The sequence below is a fragment of the Acomys russatus genome, chromosome 31 (assembly GCF_903995435.1).
Source record: "Acomys russatus chromosome 31, mAcoRus1.1, whole genome shotgun sequence".
Taxonomy (NCBI): Eukaryota; Metazoa; Chordata; class Mammalia; order Rodentia; family Muridae; genus Acomys; species Acomys russatus.
This window is the reverse complement of record NC_067167.1, coordinates 2,364,376-2,389,949: the sequence shown is the minus strand read 5'-3', so window position 1 is coordinate 2,389,949 and position 25,574 is coordinate 2,364,376. Positions and strand designations below refer to the sequence as shown.

The 25,574-nt window shown below is 57.6% G+C and overlaps 3 protein-coding genes across 3 annotated transcripts; 2 read left to right on the top strand and 1 right to left on the bottom strand.

The window, feature by feature from the left end:
- Positions 1-3,556: 3,556 nt before the first annotated feature.
- On the top strand, positions 3,557-17,021 carry Tjp3 (tight junction protein 3). The gene is made up of 21 exons (XM_051172881.1): positions 3,557-3,645; positions 5,445-5,501; positions 5,585-5,694; positions 6,300-6,402; positions 7,640-7,967; positions 8,367-8,470; positions 8,663-8,822; positions 9,023-9,131; positions 9,268-9,346; positions 9,786-9,850; positions 10,009-10,165; positions 10,564-10,672; positions 11,238-11,487; positions 11,880-12,094; positions 12,921-13,016; positions 14,351-14,421; positions 15,045-15,255; positions 15,709-15,809; positions 16,198-16,473; positions 16,584-16,630; positions 16,815-17,021. Exons 1-21 carry the CDS (start codon positions 3,628-3,630, stop codon positions 16,915-16,917), a joined length of 2,769 nt encoding a protein of 922 aa, XP_051028838.1. The 5' UTR covers positions 3,557-3,627; the 3' UTR covers positions 16,918-17,021.
- On the bottom strand, positions 17,005-20,818 carry Apba3 (amyloid beta precursor protein binding family A member 3). The gene is made up of 10 exons (XM_051172882.1): positions 20,235-20,818; positions 20,108-20,147; positions 18,807-18,952; positions 18,640-18,726; positions 18,397-18,558; positions 18,095-18,265; positions 17,773-17,985; positions 17,502-17,621; positions 17,283-17,420; positions 17,005-17,194 (listed from the first exon to the last, which is right to left on the bottom strand). The coding sequence occupies exons 1-10, from the start codon at positions 20,808-20,810 to the stop codon at positions 17,123-17,125; spliced, it is 1,725 nt and encodes a 574-aa protein (XP_051028839.1). The 5' UTR covers positions 20,811-20,818; the 3' UTR covers positions 17,005-17,122.
- Positions 20,819-23,121: 2,303 nt separating this feature from the next.
- On the top strand, positions 23,122-25,373 carry Mrpl54 (mitochondrial ribosomal protein L54). The gene is made up of 3 exons (XM_051173019.1): positions 23,122-23,247; positions 24,603-24,768; positions 25,236-25,373. Exons 1-3 carry the CDS (start codon positions 23,130-23,132, stop codon positions 25,366-25,368), a joined length of 417 nt encoding a protein of 138 aa, XP_051028976.1. The 5' UTR covers positions 23,122-23,129; the 3' UTR covers positions 25,369-25,373.
- Positions 25,374-25,574: the final 201 nt, after the last annotated feature.

Here is a 25,574-nt window from a genome sequence, read left to right as displayed (position 1 = left end):
AAGAACCAAAAAAAAAAAGGGGGGGGGGGGAAGGAAACAAAAAGAAAAAGAAAGGCTAGCCTGGGCTGCTCTAAGGCGCTTGGGCCTGCAATACCAGCTTCAGCCAGGAGGGGGCACACAGGAACCAGGAGTGGTGTCCGGTCCCAGGGTTAGAGAAGGGGGAATCCCTTCCACTAACCTCAAAAAATACAGACATCAAACAGAACCTGAGGCCTTTCCTACAGCTTTCTGTTCTTGTTGGCGGCGGTGGGGGATGGGGGTGGGGGTGGGGAATTGTTGTTGTTGTTGTCGTCGTCACTATGTAGACCAGGCTGTCCCAGAACTCCTTGTGTAGACCAGGCTGGCACAGAGCTCATTTTGCACTGTGTCCGAAGCCTTAGGTGCCCTCCGGGGTCTGTTTCTCCATCAATGGAATAGTGCCCACTGTTTGCCAAACAAATCATAATCATCTTCTTCTCCTTCTTCTTCTTCTTCTTCTTTTTGTTTTGTTTTGTTTTCCCCGAGACAGGGTCTCTCTGTGTTAGCCTTGACTGTCCTGGACTCGCTTGGTAGACCAGGCTGGCCTCGAACTCACAGTGATCCACCTGCCTCTGCCTCCCGAGTGCTGGGATTACAGACATGTGCCACCACACCAGGCTCAGGCTGGCCTTTCTGAGTCAGATTGGGAGCCCTGTTTTACAGAAGGGAAAACTGAGGCAGGAACGACGGCTTCTGGGTTGGAGAGGGAACCGTAGTCTCGGTTAGTCCTCAGCATCCCAAAAGGGCTTCCCGACAGCTCCTCAGACTCCGCTGTATTTTACTTTTGTCCTACTGTGTGCTTTGCTGTGACGCTCCGCAGCTCTGCCGGCCTGGACCTCACTGTGCAGTCCAGGCTCCTCTAGAACTGATAGCAATGCTCCTGCCCCAGCTCCTGACCCTGCCCCCCCCAGCCCCCGCAGGAGCGCTGGGGTGACAGGTGCGTGCCACCACTAATGTTAGTGCACGTGGTGGTGCAAGCGCACGAACGTGCACGCGCGCGCGCGGTGGAAATGGGGGTGGGGGGGGGCGGCAGCTTCCAGTTGCTTCACTGTGGTGTAAGTTCAATGAACTCTTGCTGGCTCCCTCCTCCCCGGGGTCAAAGCCATCCAGCCTCTGTTGAGCGCCATCACAATGAGGCTGCACCGTCCTCGCTGGCTGTCTGTTCAGGACCTAAATCCCTGCCTCCGGTCACCTCCCTCCCCGCACAGCCTCCATTCCGTCCTTCCTCCTGAGGGCAGGATCTGCTCCTCCCTCCCTGCAGACTCAGCACAGTGTATACCAACCATCAGAGCGCTTGGGACATTCTTGAGTTCCGGTCAGACTTGTCCTGCCACACACCTGAGGGGACATCCCAGCCCTCAGTGACCCTCCTCCCCAGCCCCCCCTCCCCGCTTCAGCCACCCTCCCCACAACCACAGGCCCTGCCCTTTGCGCAAGCCTCAGTTTCCCTAGATGTACTGATAACAGGCAAGCAGAGTCCTCCTAGGGGACTTGTGGATCCGTCTGCTTTCCCATCTTTCACCCCCTTTCTGGCCTGCAGACGGAGCGCGGGTCCGGTATGCACCTGCGAGGGGGGGGCGGTGATTGCACAGTCTGTTCCATTCTCACTAAATACTTATCTGTGTGTGCGCATGCGCACATGCCGTAACGTGAGGCAATTTTTGTCGCCTTCCACTCAAGTGCAGCTTGGAAATCTGAACATAGGGCCGCAGGCTTGGCGGCAAGCCCCGCCCGCCCCCCAACTATCTCACGTGGCCCAGGATAGGTCCCAGCTACTGTGGAGGCTGAGGCAGGAGGATTGTGAGTTTCAGGACAGGCTGGGCTACGTTGAGACCCTGTGTCAGAACTACGGCAGAGTCTGCCCTAATGATCGCAGCTGCATCGTAAGGCAATTCGTCAAACCTTGGGAACAGGTGCAGCTCTCACTCCCGTTTCCAGATGGGGAAACCGAGGCACAGACGGCGGCTTGCAAATAGACAAACCACTGGGGTGTCCCTTTAGGTGCATTTGCGCACTTTGCCATGCAGAACCGAGGATTTTTGTTACCCATAATGCTAGATGCTGAAATGGGGGCAGAGAGCGGCTGGCGGGCTGGGGGCCGGGGGGGGGGCAGGGTCTTCTCCGAGGACACACAGAGAACAGGCAAAGGACCCGAGATTGAACCTCCAACCCTGAGGGTTGGAGGACACACAAGGTCTCTCAGTGACTGAGATGAAATCTCAGGGCAAGAAGGTCGCTGTGAGGCCCTAGGGTGCCTCCAGGTGCTGGGAATAGAGGTGTGCACCCCAGGCCTGGCTTTTTGTTTTAGACAAGTGCTCACTGTGACCTTGCTGCCCTAGAACTTGCTCTGTAGACCAGGCTGGCCTGGAACTGACAGATCCGCCAGCCTCTGCCTCCCCTGTGCTGGGGCTGGCTAAAGGCAGCACAATCCTAGCCCAAAGATTTTGATTAGATTGCACCCTCACTTCCTCCTCCAGCCAGAGCTGTGAGGGCTGCCCGCCCCGTGGGGGGGGGCGGGGGTTGTTAGCGCCCTTTGACCTTGGGTTGGGTTGGGATCAGGCTTCCCTTACAGTGAGGAATGTGTGGGTGTGGCCAGCACTAGCCCCGCCCATCCAGGTGACATCCTCCCACCCCTCGCCCAGGTGGAGGCTTCCCTGACCGGTCCTTCCTCAAGTTACCTTTCAGCCCCGAGGCCCGAGGAGGGAGAAGTCTGAGTTTGAAATGACCCGGGGGAAGGCCAGGAATGTGATTGCATTGTCCTTTTTGTTTGTTTGGTTTGGTTTGGTTTTTCGAGACAGGGTTTCTCTGTGTAGCCTTGGCCATCCTGGACTCACTTTGTAGACGAGGCTGGCCTCGAATTCATAGAAATCCTCCTGCCTCTGCCTCCCGAGCGCTGGCAGTAAAGGCGTGGGTGGCTGGAAAACTGCTTTTTCAGGCGCATTTGAGTTTGTTTCCTGTGCGCCGAGTTCCTGCAGTTCGCACGGTAGCCACCAGGGGCCGCCAGATCTCCGCAGCGAGCCTCGAGCGGGACGCGCCTCAAGGGAGCTGGGGATTTGAACTCGGGTCCTCGTGCTTTCATAACAAACACTCCAATGCAAGGGGCGGGGAGCGGGAGTCCTCCTGGTCGTGGCAAACTCTTATCCCACGTTCCGAACCCCACCGGCACCGTCCTTCCCTGCCTTCTCACAGCCTCTGCCTCCTCCCGACTCCCTCGCAAAGCTCCTGGCCCACGGGCCGCCGGGACGAGCCTCCGCGAGTGTCCGTTTCCTGGGCGGGAAAGCAACAGAACAGAACCGTCCCCAGGCCCGGGACTCCGCTCCGCGTTTTCCCGGCAGCCCCGCCCGTCCACTCTGCGGCCCGGGCCGCGGGGCTCAGCCCGCTGTGCGGAAAACCAGGCGCGGAGCCCGTTCCCGGAGGCGCGCCGTGTGGGGCGGGGCGGCCGCCGACCTGAAGAGGAAGAGCAGGTGCAGCCGGGAGGAAGGCTGGGGCGCGGCCCTGACCCCAGCGCGAGTCCCCCAGACCGAGGCGGGGGCTTGCCGAGACTTCCCGGGACCCTCCCGGTTGAGGGGGGGGGCTGCCTGACCGTTCCCGGGACCCCCTCTTTGCACCATGGCGGTGAGATTCCAGGCGAGTAGCGCCGTGCGCGGCGGCGGCGCGGTGGGGGGCACGGGTGGGGGGTGTCGCTGTGCTGAAGGGATGGGAGTCGGGCCAGGCTTTCAGAACTCTGCCCACCTGCTTAACAGGCGGGGAAACTGAGGCCCGGAGAGGCGCGGGGTGGCTAGCCTGGCGCTGCATAGCGAGATAAACCCCGTGAGCTGGTCCCAAGAGCCACCTCTCCGCGCTTCCTCGACCTCCTCTTCCACAGACCTGAGTTCGAATCCCACCTAGGCAGTGTGAGGCCGCCCGTGCGTGGTCTTGGAAGAGGTTTGGCTGTGTTTTGTTTCTGGGTTGCCGGCATTTATAGGGCACCTACTGTGTACAAGGAGTTTAAGGAGCCTGGCGGGTGGGGTGACTATAGCCTGTTCTGGGGACCTTGGGGGCGGGGGTGTGTGTACTTTGCCCTTCGAGCCTGCAGCCCAAACCCCAGGCTCCTTCGCACCCAAGAAGGGTAAACTGAGGCTGCGGCCGCTGGGTCACAGCTCGGAGCTCTAGGTCTGCAAGGCTTTCTCTCCCTGCCTAGAAGGAGGAATGACCTTCCCCAGGCCCCGCCCCACGGACCTGTTCCTTAGGCCTCCCCACCCCACCCCGTGTGCCTGGCCTGATGGGGGAGGGGCGGGCGGGGAGCGGGTGACTCCGGGCGGGTGGCTCGTCCCACCTGGTCCCCTCCGGCTCTGGCTCCGTGGGCTGTGTGTGTGTGCCGCAGGTGGCAGGGGCGGGGCCAGCGCTCACCCAGAGGGGCGGGGCTGAGGGCCTTTTTTCTTCTTCCTTTTTTTTTTTAATTAATCAATTTATTCACTTTACATCTCGATCATATCAACCGGCCTCCTCTGGTTTTGAAACTCGCCCCCCTCCCCCAGCTGAGACTCGGGGGAAATCTGTGGAGTGAGCGGGATTAGGTTGTCACTGCCCAGACTCCAGGGCGCAGAGGGGTGTCGGATGGGTGTGAGGAGACACCGTAGCCCTGGGGCTGTACAGGCTGAATAGGAGTTTGCCGAAGGCCTGTTGCCCGGGCTGAGTGATGGCTAGGTCGGGTCTCAGGGCCTGTGGAGGACAGCGGCTAAGTCCGTGGTCAGGGCTGGTATGGGGAGCCGGGGATCGGGTTAATCCTTAAGGCACAGGGGAACCCCGGAGGGTTTTTAGACAAAGCCTGCGCTATCCACAGGAGACCGGCCCACACCAGCGGGGACAAGCTGGGCAGGTTGGGACAAGCCTGGCCACCTGCTTCCCCTCCCCCTACGGAGCCCAGGCAACCTTAATCTTAAAGGAAAGCCAAGAAATAAAAATTCCACAGTTGGGGGCGGCTAAGCTTGCGAAATGACAGTTGAAGAAAAAGTCCTGCGGGGGGGGGGGTTGTTGAGGTCCCCACAGGACTCCGTCGCGGAGGAAGCCGAGGCAGGAGGATTGCAATGACTTTGGAGCTAACCTAGGCTACTGAGCAAGACCCCTGCCCCGGGCCCCCAAAATACAAAGGAAAGCCCAGGCACCAGAACTACCGAGCTGGGGAGATTGGGGGGTGGGATGGGGCACGCAGCTCGGTGGAGAGGGGGTGGAGGGTACAGCCTGTGGGCAGGAAGGTGGCTTGTGGCCGCAGCAGGGGGAGTAAGGGAGGGTCACGGAGGTGGGTTGTGGTGGGGAGGGCAGGGCAGAGCACTGGGGCCACAGAGCCCCAGGCTGTTGCGGGGAGGCTGCTCTGTGGAGGGTGGGGCAGGCAGTGCGCACCTGCTGGGCCTTCCCTTGCCCCCTAAGCCCACCCCTGTCCCCACCAGGTGGCCGACATGGAGGAGCTGACTATTTGGGAACAGCACACAGCCACGCTGTACAAGGTGAGCTGCTGCCCACCCCTCCTCTGAGGGAGCCCCTGGGTCCGGGAGATAACCAACCCCCTGCCTGTCATTGTGTCCCTCAGGACCCCCGCCGCGGCTTTGGCATCGCCATCTCTGGAGGCCACGACCGGACCAGCGGATCTGTGGTGGTGTCTGACGTGGTACCCGGAGGCCCCGCCGAGGGCAGGCTTCAGTGAGGCTCAGAGAGGGCGAGTGGGAGGAGGGCCAAGGTGGAGGCCAGAAAGCACCTGGCACCTTCCGCTCCGTCAACAGGGCCTTGCGTCCCAGAGGCTAGGTTGGCAGCGCCCGAGGGCAGGATGGCAGAGAAATGGAACGGAAAGTCTTGGACCATTCTTGAGAATGGAGCAGTTTTCCGAGACCTGTAGACCGAGGCTCCAGGAATCTGGGTGGAAATGGCTCCTGGCCCTGAGGGGCTGATAAGTGATCTAGGGAGGGAGACTCACACAGAGATGAAGGGGGGTGGCGGGGGGTGGGGGAACACAGCTGAGGGCAACAGGGAACAATCAAAATATCCACTTAGAACTAAGCTGGAAAGCCGGGTGTGGTGGCACACACCTTTAATCCCAGCACTTGGGAGTCAGAGGCAGGCGGATCGCTGTGAGTTCGAGGCCAGCCTGGTCTACAAAGTCAGGGCTAGACAGAGAGAGCCTGTCTTGGAAACACCAACAAGGAAGGAAGGAAGGAAGGAAAAAAAGTAAAGAACTAGGCTGGGGACACTATGGATGGCCAAGCAGGAGGGCACTGTCCTCAGCTTCTTCACTGGGTCCACTCCCTCAGGACCGGGGACCACATTGTCATGGTGAATGGTGTCTCCGTAGAGAATGTCACCTCTGCTTTTGCCATCCAGATCCTGAAGACCTGCACCAAAACGGCCAACATTGTGAGTGGACACAGGCTGGGGAAACTGAGTCCCAACCCAGTAAGCCCGATGGCCCTGGGATATTGGAGGTAGAACTACATAGTTCTATTAGTATTTTATTTTGTGAGGATGCTGAGACTGGAACACTGGAACACTGAGCCTGTGTTCCACCCTGACCACGCCCCCAGCCCCTCACTGTGGGGTTCTAGGCGGGGCTCCACCCCTGACCACGCCCCCAGCACCCCCCGCATTGGGGATTCTAGGCGGGGCTCCACCCCTGACCACGCCCCCAGCCCCTCACTGGGGGATTGTAGGCGGGGCTCCACCCTGACCACGCCCCCAGCCTTCACTGGGTGATTCTAGATGGGTCTCCACTCCTGACTATGGCCCACATAACTGGGATTCTTGATGGAGCAGGGTCCTTTTTATTTTTTAAATTTTCCTCAACCTCACACCATTTTCCAGGTTGATCTTTAATTCCTTTTTTTTTTTTAATTAAGATTTATTTATTTTCGCCGGGCGTGGTGGCACACGCCTTTAATCCCAGCACTCGGGAGGCAGAGGCAGGCGGATCGCTGTGAGATCGAGGCCAGCCTGGTCTACAAAGTGAGTCCAGGATGGCCAAGGCTACACAGAGAAACCCTGTCTCGAAAAACCAAAAAGAAAAAAAAAATTTTTTTTTTATTTTCCTTGGGTGGTGGTGGCACACACCTTTAATCCCAGCACTTGGGAGGCAGAGACAGGTGGATCTCTGTGAGTTCGAGGCCAGCCTGGTCTATAGAGTGAGTTGCAGGACAGTCATGACACAAAGAAACCGTGTCTGTAAAAACAAGGAAAAAAAATTTTTTTATTTGATGTATGTGGGTGTTTTGTCAGCCTATACAGCATCTGACTTCATGAGACTATAGTTACAGACTGTTGTGAGCAACTATGTGGGTGCTGAGAATCGAACTCAGGACCTCTACAAGAACAGCCTGTGATCTTAACAGTGGAGGCATCTCTCCAGCCCCTGATATTCTTGTCGTCCCCTTTCTAACCCTGCCCCCAGGCCCCCACCACCACCACCTCTGTCCCTGTATAGTCAGGATGACGGACATCCTGGGGCTGTCCTGGCTGTCAGATTGTAGGACCTCCTGGGTTGGCTGCTGTGCTGCACGTGTGCAGCCCATGGTCGAGTTCATGTTGGGACGCCTCCCTCCGGATGAGCCCATCTCTCATCGCCTCCTGCCTCTCCTGACGTCTCTTGTCATCCTGACAGACAGTGAAGCGTCCCCGCAGGGTCCAGCTGCCTGCCACCAAGGCTAGCCCCGCTGCTGGGCACCAGCTTTCAGACCAGGACGAAGCTGACCATGGCCGGGGCTACGAGGGGGACTCCTCCAGTGGCTCGGGCCGATCTTGGGGTGAGCGTTCTCGCCGGACCAAGACAGGTCGCCGTGGCCGGGTGGGCAGCCACGGCCGCAGGAGCTCCGGGGCTGGATCCGAGGCCAACGGTCTGGACCTGGTGTCTGGCTACAAGCGCTTGCCCAAGCAGGACGTGCTCATGAAGCCAACGAAGTCTGTGCTGGTGAAGCGGCGAAACAGCGAAGGTGAGGCTGGCTGAGCTGCATACCCAATGCAAAAAGAGGATGGGCATGGGGCGTGGTCAGAGTGGGGCCCCTCCCCTAAGATCCCTCAGTGCCGGGTTAGGGGCGTGGTCAGTGGTAGAACACCAGCCTACTTTGGAGGCTGAACCAGGAGGATTATAAATTACTTGAGGCCGGACATGGTGGCTCACGCCTTTAATCCCAGCACTCGGGAGGTAGAGGCAGACAGATCACTGTGAGTTCGAGGCCAGCCTGGTCTAGGACAACCAAGACTACACAGAGAAACCCTGTCTCGAAAAAAACAAAAATAAATAAATAAATAAATTACTTGAAAGCCAGTTTGAATAACCTTGGGCTCCTAGTTGAGGAGTCCTGCCTCAGTTTCCCTCCTTTCCCCTCCAGAGTTTGGGGTGAAGCTGGGCAGTCAGATCTTCATAAAACACATCACCGATTCCGGCCTTGCCGCTCGGAACCGCGGGCTGCAGGAGGGAGACCTTATCTTGCAGGTGAGGCCAGGCCTATGCTTCAGGTGGGGAAACTGAGGCCCAGAAGGGCAGTGGCACATTCCCAGCGGCAGAAGTTATTTCCAACCCTCCTGCTATCGGTTTCTGCACACATACACACACACACCAGGCCAAGTGTTTCTAGTCCTCCCTCAATCCCATGCCGCTCGCAGACGCCTTTGTCCTTTATTTCAGATCAACGGAGTGTCCAGTGCTAATCTGTCCCTGAGTGACACACGGAGGCTCATTGAGAAGTCGGAAGGGGAGCTGACGCTGCTGGTGCTGAGGGACAGCGGGCAGTTCCTGGTGAATATCCCTCCTGCAGTGAGTGACAGCGACAGCTCCCTTATGGAAGGTGAGGAGCAGGGTGGCAGCTGCAAGCCTGGCTCTTGGAGGCTCACGGAGGGGGGTGGGTGGGAACTGACCTAGAGCCACACGGCTGGATTCTGTGAGGTCCTGGGACCCCTTGCACATCAGGGCCTTGATGGTCCCCTGTGTGACATGACTCGCAAGAAGCAGGTGTGACCCTGGCTGACCTGCTGCCCCTCCTCACAGACATCTCAGACCTGACCTCGGAATTGTCCCAGGCACCCCCATCCCACATCCCTCCGCCACCTCTGCAGGGTCAGCGGAGCCCTGAGGACAGCCAGACGGACTCTCCAGGGTGAGTGAAGGATGGTGGCCTTGAGAGGCCACACCTCATGTCTGTACACCCCTGCTCTCAGCAGAGGTGACCCTGCATCTGGGGGGGAGCCCATGCAGATGCACACCAACTTACTGGAATCTGTCATCCCACCCAGGGAGACCCCACAGCCCCGGAGACGGGACCGGTCAATGGATTTGAGAGCGATCGCTGAACCAGGTGAGCCACTGGCAAGGGTACAGGACATCTACTTTCCCGCCTTCCTGACCTGTAGCGGCCATGCTGAGCCACGCAGGGAGGGGAGACGATGTGGGTGATTTTTGGGGAGTGGGGTGCCTAAAGCCTAAGGGTGAAAGGCAGGGCTGAAAGATGCAGTTTGCCAAACAGCTATGCCCCTACTACGGTCCTGGAGGCGTGGTCAGGGTGGAGCCCCGCCTAGAATCCCCCCCCGTGAGGGGCTGGAGGTGTGGCCATGGCGGAGCCCCGCCCAAAATCCCTAGTGAGGGTTGGGGGCGTGGTCAGGGGCGGAGCCCCGCCTAAAATCCCCAGTGAAGTGCTGGAGAGTGACCAGGGTGGAGCCCCTCCTAGAATCCCCCAGCAGGGCTGGTTTGTTGCTAGGTGCAGTTTCTGTAGAAGGTGCAAAGGCTCCAAGTTTCCCGGTTTTTCTTTGTAGAGTCTCCTGGAGAAAGCCGCTATGACATTTACCGGGTCCCCAGCCGGCAGAGTCTGGAGGACCGTGGGTGAGTACTTCAAATGAGCCTGTGGTTCTGCAGGTCCTCACCCTGTTTCCCTGGTTGTGGAATGTCAGCAGCTGTTATCTGGGCTAGTTGGGAAACCAAGGCCTGTCGGGGGCGAGGTTACCCTCCACCACCGGCCTGATTGCCTCCCTCTCTGATAGCTACAGCCCCGACACGCGTGTCGTGCGCTTCCCCAAGGGCGCGAGCATTGGCCTGCGGCTGGCCGGCGGCAACGATGTGGGCATCTTCGTGTCCGGGGTGCAGGCAGGCAGCCCGGCCGACGGCCAGGGCATTCAGGAAGGGGATGAGATCTTGCAGGTGAAATGGGATAGCTGGCCCCGGGGGTGTGTTCCTGGATCCTCCTGGTGTTCGACCCTTCTCCACCCCCACCCCCACGTGCCTAACCCTCCCACTTGAGCCGGAAGAATGGTGGGATCATAGGCCTGCGCCCCCACCTCCCCCCTCGGTTTTTTCCGTGGGTTTCAGGGATTTGCACTCAGGACCTCATGGTCGTGCAGGCCTGAGTCTGTTGCACTTGGCTGTGTGTCCTGAGCCTGGATCTTCCCTGGGTTCTTTGTCTGGGACCTTGGTGTCTGTCTGTGTGACACTCAGCAGCGAGAAACCGGGTCTCAAAGGCAAGACATCTGGGGAGGCAGAGTCTGGGGTTTGGCACGCAGTGACTGTTGCTAGCCTCGCCCCGTGTACCTTCCCTGCAGGTGAATGGCATGCCTTTTCGGAACCTCACACGGGAGGAGGCTGTGCAGTTTCTGTTGGGGCTGCCACCAGGGGAGGACGTAGAGCTGGTGACACAGAGCAAGCAGGACAGTAAGTGTCCCTGAGGTGTCCCTGCTGGTCCTCAGGTCCTCATATAAAAAGCCAGACACAAAGCCATGTGCCTAGCCAGGCTTGGTGGTACACACCTTTATTTATTTATTTTTTTTTTTAAGATTTATTTATTTATTAAGTATACAGTTTTTTGCTTGCATGTACACCTGCACACCAGAAGCAGGCCCTGGATCATATCACAGATGGTTGTGAGCCACCATGCGGTTGCTGGGAATTGAACTCAGGACCTTTGGAAGAGCAGGCAGTGCTCTTAACCTCTGAGCCATCTCTCCAGCCCTCAGTACACACTTTTAAACCCAGCACTTGGGGACAGCGGCAGGTGAATCACTGTGAGTTCGAGGCCAACCTGGTGTATAAAGTGAGTCCAGAACAGGCAAAGTTACAGAGAAACCCTGTCTCGGAAAAAACAAAAATAAATAAATAAATAAATAAAACAAGGATGGCAAGCTAGTGTGGCCCCACAAGGACAGTGCCCAAAGCCCCTTCAAGGTCCCTGGGAGGGATGGGCCTCTCCGGAGTCACCTGCAGCCCCCTCTGTCCCCAGTTTTCAGGAAGATGGTCCAGTCCCGCGTGGGCGACTCCTTTTATATTCGCACACATTTCGAGCTGGAGCCGAGCCCACCTTACGGCCTGGGCTTCACCCGCGGGGATGTCTTCCACGTGGTGGACACACTGTACCCGGGCTCTGGGCCAGGCCAAGGACACGGCAGTAGCCGTGGGGGCCTCTGGCTGGCCGCCCGCATGGGCAGAGATCTCCGAGAGCAAGAACGGGGTGTCATCCCCAACCAGAGCAGGTGGGGCGCTCCCCAGCTCAATTTTCCCCGTTGCTGAGGGCTCCCTGGACTGTGGGACTGTCGTGCAGCTGTGTAACACCTGGGCACAGATAGCGTGGCTGTTTTTATTCGTTCATCTTTGAGGCAGAGTTCCCTCCTAGTGTCCAATCCATCCCGCCTACTAGCATCCAAAGACCTCACAGCCCTTGGCTTGTGGCCCTGCCCTCCCTTTTCAGAATTGGGTGCAGCCTCTCCTCCTCCTGCCTCTCTCCGAGGACCCCATGGTGATACTGGGTCCCCAGATGATCCCTCACATCCCCAGTTCAGAATCCTCAGCTTGAATTCCCCTTCCCCCCCACGCTCCCAGCTGGTTTGGGGCGGTGTTCTGTGTCTCAGGCTCCTGTGCTCACCAGGGCGGAGCAGCTGGCCAGCCTGGAGGCTGCGCAGCGAGCAGCAGGCTTGGGGCCTGGCACCTCCTCAGGCGCCAACCCGCGGGCTGAATTCTGGAGGCTCCGGGGTCTCCGCCGAGGGGCCAAGAAGACCATGATCCAACGGAGCCGGGAGGACCTGTCGGTGCTGACCAAGCAGGGACACTACCCACCCTACGAGCGCGTGGTGCTGCGAGAAGGTGGGTGGCTGTGGGCACGGGATGGGGGGACACAAGGACCAGATAGGACCCTCCTTCCAAGGTCACAAAGGGCTCAAGGCCATTGCCTGCTTTCCCCAAGATGCCCTACTTCCTGTGGGTGGCACAAGCTTGTCATCCCAGCACTTGGGAGACTGAGGCAGGGGGATTTCTGTGAATTTTGAGGTCAACTTGGTCTACATGGAGATTTCCAGAACAGCAAGTGAGACCCTGTCTCAAAATAAATAAATGACTGAAAAATAAATTTTTAATGGGACATAAGACACAAGATGTTGGGCTGGAGAGATGGCTCAGTGGTTAAGAGCACTGACTGCTCTTGCAGAGAGGTCCTGAGTTCAATTCTCAGCAACCACATGGTGGCTCACAACCATCTATAATGTTATCTGGTGCCCTCTTCTGGCCTGCAGGGGTACAAGAAGGTAGAACACTGTATACATTAAAAATAAAATAAAATAAAAGACACAGAGCTCAGCTCAGCTCTGCTTAGTTTGTTGCAGACCAAGGATAAGTAGACGATGGGCAGAGTGCATGTCAATAAATTTTTATTTATAAAATCAAGCCAAGGGCCAAACACAGCATGGCCTTAGCTTCCTGCCAGTTTATTCCACTTATCTAATAGTTGCAAATAGGATCAGAAACAAAACAGAACTTCTTCCTTTTGCTGGCCTTGAACTCACAGCAACCCTGCCTTAGCTTCCTGTGCTGGACATGCCTAGTTCGTGTGGTACTTGAGAGGAGGGGGGCTTCCAGTGTGGTGGGTGACCACCCTGATCTAGAGCCTGATCTTGTCGCTTTCTCCACTTTCCAGCCAGCTTTAAGCGCCCTGTGGTGATCCTGGGGCCGGTGGCGGACATTGCCATGAAGAGGCTGACAGCGGAGATGCCAGACCAGTTTGAAATTGCAGGTGAGACATGGAGTCCTGGATGCTGGACCCGAGCAACAGCGACAAGGGCGTGCCACCCCACCTGTGCCCAGGCCAGACATCCTCAATCAATCTGGGCCCTCAGTATCCTTAGCCACCTCTGGGAACCATGCTAACTTCCTGAAGAGCCACTCTTTTTTTTTTTTTTTTCCTTTACTTTTAAATTTTTGATTCACTTTATGTGCCGTCCCACCTATGATCCCTGCTGTTGAAGGCTGAGGCAGGAGGATGACAGGGTTCAGGGCAACCTGGTTGACTTAATGAAACTCTGTCTTCAAATCAATGCTCCAGCCCCAGAATAAACTAGGCCTGGTGACCAGGCAGAGGCAGGGGGATTAGTAGTACAGGGTCAGCCTTGGCTACATACAGAGTTGGAGGACAGCCTAGGCTACATCAAACTTTATCTTTAAAAATAGTAAATAAGGGGCTAGAGAGATGGCTCAGTGGTTAAGAGCACTGCCTGTTCTTCCAAAGGACCCGGGTTCAATTCCCAGCACCCACATGGCAGCTCACAACTGTCTGTAACTCTGAGATCTGACACCCCTACACCAAAGCACATACATTCAAAATTAAATAAAGTATTAAAAAAATAGTTAAAAAAAAAAAAAAAAGTAAATAAGCTGGGCATGGCGGCGCATGCCTATAACCCCAGCACTCAGGAGGCAGAGGCAGGTGGATCGCTGTGAGTTTGAGGCCAGCCTAGTCTATAAAGCGGGTCCAGGACAGCCAAGGCTACACAGAGAAACCCTGTCTCGAAAAACCAAAATATAAAAAATAAAATAAAATTAAAATAAATAAAAATAAAAATAGTAAATAAAAGGGGAAATGGAGGTCCATGGAGTGAGGCTCAGGGTGAGCATTTAGCAGGTGGGGGTTGCTCTGGGGCTCAGAGGAGCCTTAAAGGTCTGGGCGATGCTGGGTGTGTCTCAACTTAGAACCGTATCTGACAGGTTTCAGAACACTCAGAACGGAGGCCCACAGAATAGGCTGGGTGGGGTTCAAAGGGCAAAGTCCCTGGCCACCTCACTCATCATCAGGAGGTACAATCGCTGAGGAAGAGGGGAAAGCCGGGCCCCTGGTGGGTTTCTCACAGCCACACTGGAAGCCCCGTGGTGGAATATCACGCAGCCAGGAAAAGGAAGGACACACCACAGGGTCCCGCTCCGGGAGGCCCCCACAGTGCTCAGAGCCACAGGCGCAGGACGTTGGAGGCAGCTGTGCTAAGTGCACAGCAGGGGCAGCTGCGGTGGAAGGTGGCTCCGCAGGACCCCCCTGTACAGGGGCCACCATAGATCACTGTCCCCCTGCCTTCTCAGAAAGCGTGTCCCGGACTGACAACCCATCCAAGATCATCAAATTGGACACCGTGCGGGTGATCGCAGAGAGGGTAAGCCGGGAGTAGAGAAAGTGAAACCCTGCGTGCAGTGTCCCAACTTCACACTGGAGTCGCTTGCTGGGGAGCCATGGGCTCCTGCAGGACACAGGTCCCAGGTCCACACCCCTAAGCCCGCACTCGGGAAACTGAGGCAGGATTGTTATGAGCCTAAGGCAAAGCAAGTTTTGCTACACCTCAAAAGGGGGGTAGTAAAAAAATGTCACAAAGCCGGGCAATGGTGGCACACGCCTTTAAATCCCAGCACTCGGGAGGCAGAGGCAGGTGGATCACTGTGAGTTCGAGGCCAGCCTGGTCTTACAAAGCGAGTCCAGGACAGCCAAGGCTAACACAGAGAGACCCTGTCTCCAAAAACCAAAAAAAAAAAAAAAAAAAAAAAGTCACAAAACCACCGAAGGGCCGTGGAGGCTGCTCAGCCTCACAAGCACGAGGACCTGAGTTCGAATCCCTGGAACTCATGTATAAAGCTGGTCATCTCAGCTCCGGGGATGCGAAGACCGGGAGATTCCTGGGACTCACGCAGATCTGGCCGATAGATGACCACCAGGCTCAGACACACAAAGCCTAGGGTCCACTGTGACAGCAGACACCTCATCTTCTCTGTGATGTGGGTCCAGGACAAGCACGCGCTCCTGGATGTCACCCCCTCCGCCATTGAGCGCCTCAATTACGTGCAGTACTACCCCATCGTCATCTTCTGCGCTCCGGAGAGCAGGCCGGCCCTCAAGGCCCTCAGGGAGTGGCTGGCCCCTGCCTCCCGCCGCAGCAGCCGCCGCTTGTACGCGCAGGCCCAGAAGCTTCAGAAACACAGTGGCCACCTGTTCACAGGTGCGCGGGGTGTGGGGATAGGGGGATAGGGATGAGGGTTAGGGGGAGCTGCTGGGGGCGCGTGCGCGGGGTGTGGGGATGAGGGTTAGGGGGAGCTGCTGGGGGTGTGGGGGTGGGGGTGAGGGTTAGGGGGAGCTGCTGGGGGTGGGGGTGTGGGGATGGGGTGAGGGTTAGGGGGAGCTGCTGGGGGCGGGTGCGCGTGCGCGGGGTGTGGGGATGAGGGTTAGGGGGAGCTGCTGGGGGTGGGAATGTGGGGGTGAGGGTTAGGGGGAGCTGCTGGGGGTGTGGGGATAGGGGTGAGGGTTAGGGGGAGCTGCTAGGGGCAGAGGTGTGGGGACGGGGTGAGGGTTAGGGGGAGCTGCTGGGGGTGGGGGTGTGGGGATGGGGGTGAGGGTTAGGGGGAGCTGCTAGGGGCAGTTGTTTCTGCCTGCTGACGCCTCCCTGTCCTCGCAGCTGTCATCCCCCTGCAGGGCACCGGTGATTCCTGGTACCAGGAGGTCAAGGCTGTGGTGCAGCAGCAGCAGGGGCGACCCATCTGGACCGCGGAGGACCAGGTGTGGGGGCAGGGCACAGGGAGTTCCGGGGAAGATGGAATGGGGTGGGGGACAAGGACATAGCCTAGGTAAACTCCATAAAAAAACCAAGTTGTGGCATCCTAGTACCCAGTAGCCAAGATAGTGCCCGAGGAAGCCACTCCCTCTTAGGGAAGAAAGCCTAATGGTTTGGACACTGAAGCTGGGATTTTGTGGGATGCGCAGGAGATGGTCAGAGTTGAACGCAAACGAAGGATGAAGACCCTGGACTCAGATTTGGGGCTTGGCCTTGAATCCAGATGCACTGGTTGCGAGGCTGGACCTCAACGGGGCCCGGGGCACTGAGCAGCAGGTTCTCAGAGCAGGGGCCTCAGTTTCCCCTGGGTTCACAGCATTCACATCCCCACAGCTGGACGGCTCATCGGAGGACCTTGACCTGCCAGGCCATGGCCTAGCTGCCAGCTCCGGCGACCTCAGCTGTGATAGTCGAGCCAACAGCGACTACGAGGACACAGATGGCGAGGGCGGCGTCTACACAGACGGCGAGGGCGAGGGCGGTGGACCCCAGGACTTGGATGTGGAGACCCCACCCCCAGCCCTGTCCCGGTCCTCAGAGCCCACGTGGGTGGAAGACCACCAGGGGCTGAGGGATCACGGGATGACTGTGGCCGAGTGGGAGACACAGGTGGGTGCAGGCATGGTCTTGGGCGTGGGGGGGCGCGGCGGGGAGCAGGACTCTCCAAGCATCTGGTGGTGCTCTGCCCCTCCATGCATGTCTATCCCTTTTCCCTCAAGGCTGACGGCCGTCACCTCCGGGACCAATGGCGCCAGGACAGCATGCGGTAAGTGGCCAAGCAGGTGCCAACAGGCCCCATCAGGGCTTAGGCTTACTGAAGGAAGCTGGGATTTCGGTTCCAAAGTGCCAACTTGGCCTTGCTCACTCTGTGTCCACGCTGCCTGGTGGGGTGGGTAAGATCACACCGCTTGCCTGCCCACCTTGGCACCACGCCCACCTCCTCCCCTCAGGACCTACGAGCGTGAGGCCCTGAGGAAGAAGTTCACGAGAGCCCGGGATGTTGAATCCTCCGATGACGACGGCTATGACTGGGGCCCAGCCACGGACCTGTGACCTCAGAGGTCACGGGCCTGCCACTAGCCTTCTCTTTGGAGCCTCAATCTCCTCTGCACAACCCAGAACTTTTGGACATTTAATAAATCTTTAATTTTTTTTTTTTTTTTTTAACATTAGAAAATAATACAAAGCCGAGGGCTCTGGGGTCCCAGATGGCCCAGGGGTGGCAGTGGCAGTGACAAAGGCACATGTGGGCGGGGCGTCATAGGTACACCGGCTGTTCTTGCCCCGTGAGCAGCCGGTAGGTGGCAGCTGGCATGGTCTTGATGTGGATCTAGGGGGTCAGAGGTGAGGGGTCAGGTAGATGGGTTGAGATGATGGGGTTCAATCGTGGTAGAGTGGGTCCGGTGATGCACACATACCTCTCGCGCCTCTGTGAGGAGCTGGATGATGCGAGCATGGGGCATGGCCACCACACTCTGCCCATTGACCTCAATGATGCGGTGTCCCACACGGACACCCCCACGCTCGGCTGCGCCCCCACGCAGCAGGCTGCAGATCTGAGAGGGACAGCGCTCAGTATCGGCCCCTAGGTTGTGGGCTAGTCTCTACCCCACACCCGCCAGGGGTTCCCGGCCTACGATGCCATCCTCCACGCAGAAGCCCAGCTGCTCGCGGATGTGAGGCCGGTGAATAACTGCCGTGGTGACTGGTGGGCAGTGGATGATACTCAGTGTCACCGATGAGTGTCGCCGAACCTCCTGAGGGATCCACCATGCAGCTCAGGCCTCCGTAGGCCTCAGTTTACCCACCCATCAATTCCCCAGGCAACGCTGGGGTGTGATCAGTGGCATCAACTCCTACACACCCTACAAGCCCCCTGGGGCCAGGCGCTGCAGAACCCCCACTCACACGCACAGCTGCCTGGCAAGCGGCTAGCGACAGCCCCACCAGGCTGGTCCCATTGATGGCAGTGACCCGGTCCCCGATGCTCAGGGCACCGCAGCGCTCAGCAGGGCCGCCGTGGAGCAAGTTGGCGATGACCGCAGTGGGCAGCAGCGAGCCCCAGCCGGATTCAACCAGGGCGACACCCAGGCTCTCACCAGGTCGCTTCTGGATGCAGACCTGGGGGGCGGGGCCGCCTTCAGGGGGTGTGGGTGGAGCCTCCGTGGGGTGGGGCTTTTGTTGGGGGTGGGGCATAGGCTGTTTGTGCAGGGACAGAGCAAGCACGCACCTCCCTGCAGTTCTGGCTGTTGCAGAAGTGGTCTAGGTCGCCATTGTGCGGGTGATTGGCGGCCTCTGAGGGCTGCATGCCCACCTGGCTGGGGTCGATCCCGTTCTCCTGCAGGAACTGGCTGTAGGCGATGCTGAAGGCCTGGCCGATGGCCTGCGCAATGAGCCGGGCCTGTGGGAGGACAGCATGCTCCTACCCATCCCACCAAGTCTCCAATGGCCTCACCTTCAAGAGGCTGCGTGTTTCTAAGTCATGCGCTCTGAAGGGGGGCAGAGCAGGCCTGTGCCACCGCGGCTTCTTACATCCTCTGAGTGGAAGACGTGACACAGCATCTTGTAGAGCTTCCGCTGCCGGTCCTGGGGCGTGGTCCTCCTGGCCAGCCGCCTCCGGGCCATCACAACCAGCACAGGCCCGATGTCCGCGATGTAGGAAATGGTCGGTAGTGCGTGGTCCATCAGGGCATCCTGTGGACACATGCTAAATGGGTCGGGGCCTCTCAGGGACCCCAGATATCCATGACAGCCGAGGCCCAGCCCTCCAGGTACCTGGGAGTCAGCAGCCAGCACCTTGACCCGCTTAGTGGAGATGAAGATGTCCACCTCCGCCATGGGCTGGGTCTCACCTTCAGGGGCCTGCGGGGAAAGAGGGGACAGGAGTTCCTGGTCATTGAGACACCTGCTCACTGCAGCCCAAGAACCCGACCCTGGCTCACCTTGACCCGGTCCATGGCCTCCTGTGCCTGCGCCATGCGCGTGCTGGGCGGTGGGCTGCGTTCTGACAGCAGCTGGGTAGAGCCCAGATATTTCGCTCCGAAGATGACGCCGTCCATGAGCTCCTCTGGTCCACAGGGACCTGGAACTGCAGGTGACAGCAAAGGTTAGGGGCCAACCCATCCATCACGGGGTGCCCTGTGGGCACTGGGGTTCCCAGTCCCTGAACTGTTGCTCAAGAAACTCAGGGTTCTGTCCGATGAGTTCGCACATGGGAGACCCGAGCATTCCACCACCTGTTCTAGAAGAATCCACGCCCCTAGACCTGATGCACAGACCTGGAATCTCAGCCACTTGGGAGGCTGAGGCAGGAGGATCCAAGTTCAAGGCCTGCCTGAGCTACTGACTGAGACAATGTCCAAAATTACAAAAATGTTTCCAGTAGAATCCACAGGGCTTGAACCCAGTGGCCACTCCTGGGAAGTGTCACCCCTACTATGAGACACTCTCAGTGGGAACAGACCCAGGCTCATAGACTCCTTTTCTAGAACCTTCTGACCAGGCTGGAAGCTCAGGGCCTCACTGTGGTGTCTCGAACCCCTAACATTCCAGAATCAGGCAGGGCCCGCAGGATGGCTCAGTGGGTAAAGGCACTTGCAGCCAAGCAGGAAAACCTGAGTTCATCCCAGGGACCCCCACAGGGTGGTCGGAGAGAACCGACTCCCACAAGCTGTCCTCTGACTCCCTTCCCTAACAAACACAAAGTAAGAGGAGTGAGGCCATTTTCCACAATGACCTAAAATTCTCTTCAGCCAGCGCAGGGCACCTACGCGTCCAAGTCCCATGCGCTGTAGAGCCCAGGTCCTCAACAGCCCTCAAGCAATTCTACCCATGATTCTAGCGCCGGACCCTTCCCCATAGTCCCAGATCACGTTGGTTTGTTACTACTGTTTTTTAACCCTGGCTTGTGTGGAACCTACCACCCTCCTGCCTCAACTTCCCATGAGGGTCACCCCAAAGCTGACACCTGACGCCCTAAAGGCTCCCTTTTGAGTAGGACTCTCTTCTTCCCGTAGTTGTAGAACTTTCTGACCTATGCAGACTCTGTGAGCTCGGCACTCCTGAGGTAAGTCACCGCATCAACCGAGATTCCAGAATATTCTCCAGCCTTCTAGGACCTGCTCGAAAATCAACCAGCCCCTCCCTAGACCTTCATCGCCACTCAAGCTTTGTGTCAGAGTTGAGAGTCCGGTTCTGAACTGTTCTAGAACATTCTGGTCCCTGTGTGAGAATGAACACTCACCCTCGGTGACAGCAGGGCACGAGGCCAGGGTGTCGGGGTTCTGGAAGATAGAGGGGCAGGGCTGAGTCCCCAGGCAGGCAGCGCTGTGGGCCACAGGTCAGAGGTCAGAGGGAGCTGACACTGTTACCTGGATATCCACAGGCGATTCCCGCTGTGTCACCAGGGGTGCGGTCTCCAGCCAGGGTTCTGGGGAGCTGCTGGAACTCCTGCTGTCTGCTGGCTCTGCCGAGGCCCCCTCCATCCACCCGGGGGACCCAGGGTCTCCAGCTGGGTCCTCAGGTGGCTGCAGCAGGCGGGGTGCGGTCTGTGGAGGATCTGGGGCACCTGGCTGGGCAGGCAAAGACGCCTCACATCTCAGCAGACCCAGAAGGTCGTCCCCGCCGGCCTCGGCCGACAGGAGCCCACCAACATCCGCACTCTCCTGGGTGGCCAGGCCTTGGCCGGTGGCGATGTGCAGAGGGCAGGGAGTTCCTTCCTGGAATGGGCCACCCAGGTCGCCGGGCAGAGCTTCCAGCTGATGGACCAGCTCCCCCATGCCGGATGTGTCCAGCTCCATCTCGCTCGGGGTGACAGGGCCTCCAGATCCTGAGGCCCACTGGGCGCTGGAGGGGTGGTCCTCAGAGGGCGCTTCAGGGCCTTTGGGCTCCTCCAAGTCCATGGCTGGGGGCCCTGGGGGATGCTGTGGAGCTGGCAGAAACTCCATGCTTGGGACGAGGTTCAAGCTGGCATCTTCACCAGGCTGGAAAACGAGGGCGCTGGTTGTGGTTCCCTTAGGCAAGCCATGGTCCTACAGATGACAGGTTCCATCCCCGTGCGGCCTGCGCAGGAGGAAAGGACCCCATTTCACACAGGTTCCAGCTGAGAACTCAGGCACCTGCCCCAGATCTCTAGACCCCAGAACTCAGGCACTGACCCGAGGATCTCAAACATGAACTGCGCCCCCCCCATCCCCCCTCGCCCTCAGGCTCCGGCCCCTAGAATTAAGATTGCGTCCCCAGAATTCAAGGCACTGACCCTCAAAACTCAGGCACTGACCTCGGAACTCAGGCTGCGTCCCCAGAACGCAGGCACTGTCCCTGGGAACTCACACTGGGCCCCAGAATTTAGGCACTAATCCTGGGAACTCAGGCACCGGCCCTCGGAACTCGGACTCTGGGCCCCAGAACTCAGGCACTGACCCTTGAAACTCTGACACTAAGAACTCAGGCGCCGGACTCGGGTCGCCCAAAGGGACACTCACGTCCACCACAGCACGTCCGGTCCCGCGAGGCCTGAAATACCTGTGCCTCCAGCCGGAGCCGGGATGATCCGGTCTGCCGGTCCTTTCGGAAGACTCAGCAACTCTCTGGGATCCCAGCTTTGGAGCCTGATCATCCGGCTGTGCACCTCCCATGACCAATGCGCATGCGCACAGTCGCCGGGCCTACTGGGAAATGCAGTCCTCGCAGCGGCTCTTGCCACAGGGGGACACACTAGGGTTGCTTCGTATATAGCAGAGCACAGGTTCGAATCCCGAGATTCCAGTCACGGAGGCGCGGTCCAAGCTGGCTTTTCTGTTCTAAAATTAGATCTGCATCACTTCCGGGTGCAAACGGCTTAAGTAGGACATGGGAGGGAACACAGGCTTGGAAATAGTAAAGAGAATGTGATCTAAAGATTTGAAGATGACAGGCGGTGGTGGTGCACGCCTTTAATCCCAGAACTCGGGAGGCCGAGGCAGAGGCAGAGGCAGAGGCAGAGGCAGAGGCAGGCAGATCTCTGTGAGTTCGAGGCCAATCTGGTCCACAAAGTGAGTCCAGGACAGCCAAGGCTACACTGAGAAATCCTGTCTCCAAAAAACAAAAACAAAAAAAGATTTGAAGAGAAGGGTGGAGAGATGGCTCAGAGGTTAAGAGCATTGCCTGCTCTTTCAAAGGTCCTGAGTTCAATTCCCAGGAACCAGATGGCGGCTCACAACCATCTATAATGTGATCTGGTGCCCTCTTCTGGCCTGCTGGCTCACATGCAGGCAAAACACTATATGCTTTCAAGAGAAAAGGAAAAGCAGGAGTGTGAGTTGTTGAGGACGGACTTCCAGTTCGGGTCGCTGTAGGGATGTATAACACGGCACTATCTAGATTTGGGTCGTCAAAGTCCTTATTATAAACTAGGACCGATAATAATAGTCCCTAAGCTTAACTGCATGTTCTGAAAGACGTCACCCTGTTAGGGTTGTAGCAATGAATCTGGAAGATTCTAGTAAGAGTCTATTTTTTCTTATGATAGAGTCTCGTGTAGCCTACCTAGGCTGATCCTCCTGCCATAGCCGGGAATAGAACCCAGACTGCTACCGAGCCACTGTCACCAACCCCACATTCTTCTTTTTATTACAGGTCTCACTATGTAGACCAGGCTGGCCTGGAACTCACAGGGGTCCTGCCTCTGCCTCCCGAGTGTGGGGCTTAAGGCGGAGTTCACTACACCGGGCGCACTTACGTTTAAGCCAAGGTCTCACGTAGCTCAGGCTGACCTCAAACTTGGTGTGTAGCAGACAGCAACCCCGAACTGCTCACGTTCCTGCCTCCCACCGCAACTGACTGTCCTTTGAAGCTTCCAAAAATCCTACACGGGCCGGGCATGGTGGCACACGCCTTTAATCCCAGCATTCCGGAGGTAAAGGCAGGCGGATCGCTGTGAGTTCAAGGCCATCCTGGTCTACAAAGCCAAGGCTAACACAGAGAAGCCCTGTCTCGAAAAACCAAAAAAAAAAAAAAAGAAAGAAAGAAAAAAAAATTCCCACATGGATACGAGCATAAACTTATTGTGACATTTTAAGTAAATAAGGATCTAAGGGCAAAATTTTTATGAAAAATTCTTCGAGCGGGCGATAACTACGTATGTTCAAATTACTTACTAAGACGGCCAAAGCAAAAAAAAAAACTACATTTCCCAGAAGGCCGCGGGCGCCCCCAACGCCCTACAGCGGCTCTGAGAACCTTGACGTAGCCCGAAAGAATGCATGTGGGAGGGGCTGCTGAGTGTCATGGCGGCCACCCGTCTCGTCGGGGCTTCCCGGGTATGGGCCGGCTGGCGGCTCCGGGAGCTCCCGGTCCGCGAGGGACTTGGATCACTCTTTATCCGGGAATACGCCAAGAAGCCAGGTGAGCTGGCTCCAACGTGGGCACGGCGGGAAGCGGGGGAGAACCCGTAGCACGCAGGCGCGCTGCCTGGGGAGGCGGGCTCCGAGGGTTAACTGCGCAGGCGCAGGAATACGGAAGCCGAGCGGTACGTGCTAACCAGAGGCGCCGCTTCCCGCACTCCACCCCCCTTTCCATGGCGCTCAGTGCGCAGGCGCGACCTGTAGGGGGAGGGGGGCGAGGGTGGGGCGCCGGGTTCGAACTTTGAGTAAATCCCTAAACGTAATCAGCAACGACTGAGTTACTGTTATTATTTTAATTTAGAAAAATAATGTGAGTGGGCAAATTGGTTTAGTGTGTAAAGTGCAGTCGCGAAAGCCTGAGTTCGATCCCCAGGATCCACTTAAACCGGGAAAGAGATGACTGACTCCACACGTGCTATGACAGCGTACCTCCCCCCCCCGCCATAATTTTAAAAATTTAGTTATTATATATACAGTGCTCTGCCTGCGTGTACATCTGTACACCAGAAGAAAGCTCCAGATCTCATTATAGATGGTTGTGAGCCACCATGTGGTTGCTGGGAATTGAACTCGGGACCTTTGAGAGAGCTGCCAATGCTCTTTGAGCCATCTCTCCAGCCCTTTAATTTTTATTTTTGCCCCCCGGAGAGAGGGTTTCTCTCTGTAGCACTGGCTGTCCTGGAACATGCTTTGTAGACCAGCCTGGCCTTAAACTCACAGAGATCCACCTGCCTCTGCCTCCCGAGTGCTGGGATTAAAGGCGTGCGCCACCAGGCTGAAGGTGATGGCATATACCTTTAATCTCAGCACTCAGGACAGAAAGACAAGGGGATCTCTGTGAGCTCCTGGCCTGTCAGGAAGACCCCCATCTAAAAAAAAAAAAAAGCTATTGTTGTTTTTAATTTTTTTTTTTTCTTTTGGTGTTGTTCCAGGAAAGCTACATGGTGACACCCTGTCTCCAAAAATAAATAAGTAAATAATAAATTAAAGAGCAGCTGAGCCATCTCCCTAGTCTTAGGGGTTTTTTTTTTGTTTTGGTTTTGTTCTTTGTTTGGTTTTTTTTGTTTTTGTTTTTTTTGTTGTTGTTGTTTTTTGAGGCAGCATCTCATGACATCCCCTCCCCCCAGCTCCAGAGTGCTGGGGTGACAGGCATGTGCTACCATGCCACCATCACTGACAATGGAGGAGGGGGGGGGTGGGCTGGGCTAGGCCCTCAGGGCACGCAGCGGATGTCTGGCAAGGAGGACCTATGCCCTGACGACAAGGGGCCCTGTTATGCATGGCGATGGCCAGGGTTGCTGGAGCCAGGGGGCCCAAGCTGGGCAAACTGAAGTGACCTGAGCTCTCACTGTGCAGTCATCAAGGGCAGCAAAGGCGGCAAGGGCGCGGTGGCCGCTGAGGCACTGAAGGACCCGGAGGTGTGCACAGACCCCACCTGGCTCACTACACACGCCATGGGAGTCAACATCTACAAGGAAGGCCAGGACGTGGCCCTGAAACCGGCCTCCGAGTACCCTGAGTGGTGAGTCTGGCTGCACTGCACTGGAACCTGGCCACCCAGCCTGTAAAGACAGGACCCTCAGGGACAGCTTGCTGAGGTGCCAGGCGGCTTCTGGAGGCCAAGCCCTAGTGCTTCTGAGTGCAAGTGGGGAGCAGTACCCAGGACGAGCCAGTGGGGGCCACTGAGCAGCAGGCCGGGCTGCTCAGTGAGAGGCTTCTCTTGGGGGGACCACAGGGAGCCAGAGCCAAGTGGGTGGGAGGTGTGGCCTGTGCAAAGGTCCTGGGGCAGGACAGATCCTGTTCGGTGTGTGGCAGGAACAGAGGGAGCAAGCGGCAGGGTGGGTGCTAGAAGCTGGCCAGGGACCATCAGATCCCTTAAGCTCACTCTCTTGTCACTGAGAACCAGGGCAGGGTTCAAAGCTCCAACCAGACACCACCCTGGAGTTGTGGGGTGGCCATGCAGCTCTGACTCCCCCCCTTCTCCCCCAGGCTGTTCCAGATGAACTTGGGCCCCCCCAAAAAACTGGAGGAGTTAGAACCGGACTCCCGCGAGTACTGGCGCCTGTTGCGCAAACTGAACATCTGGCGTCACAACCGGCTAAGCAAGAACAAGAAGCTGTAATGTGAGGACCGCGCACCTCGCTGGGAGCTGCCCGGCCTGGGTCAGTGAGAGGCCTCGGGGGAGAACGGTTCTTGTCACCAAGCTTGCAGACCTGAGTTCAGTCCTCAGAGCCCTGTGGCGGAAGGAGAGAGCTGACGCCTGTAAATTGTCCTCTGACCTCCACATGCTCACCGTGGTGAGTGCAGGCCACTCGCACTCGTGTGTGC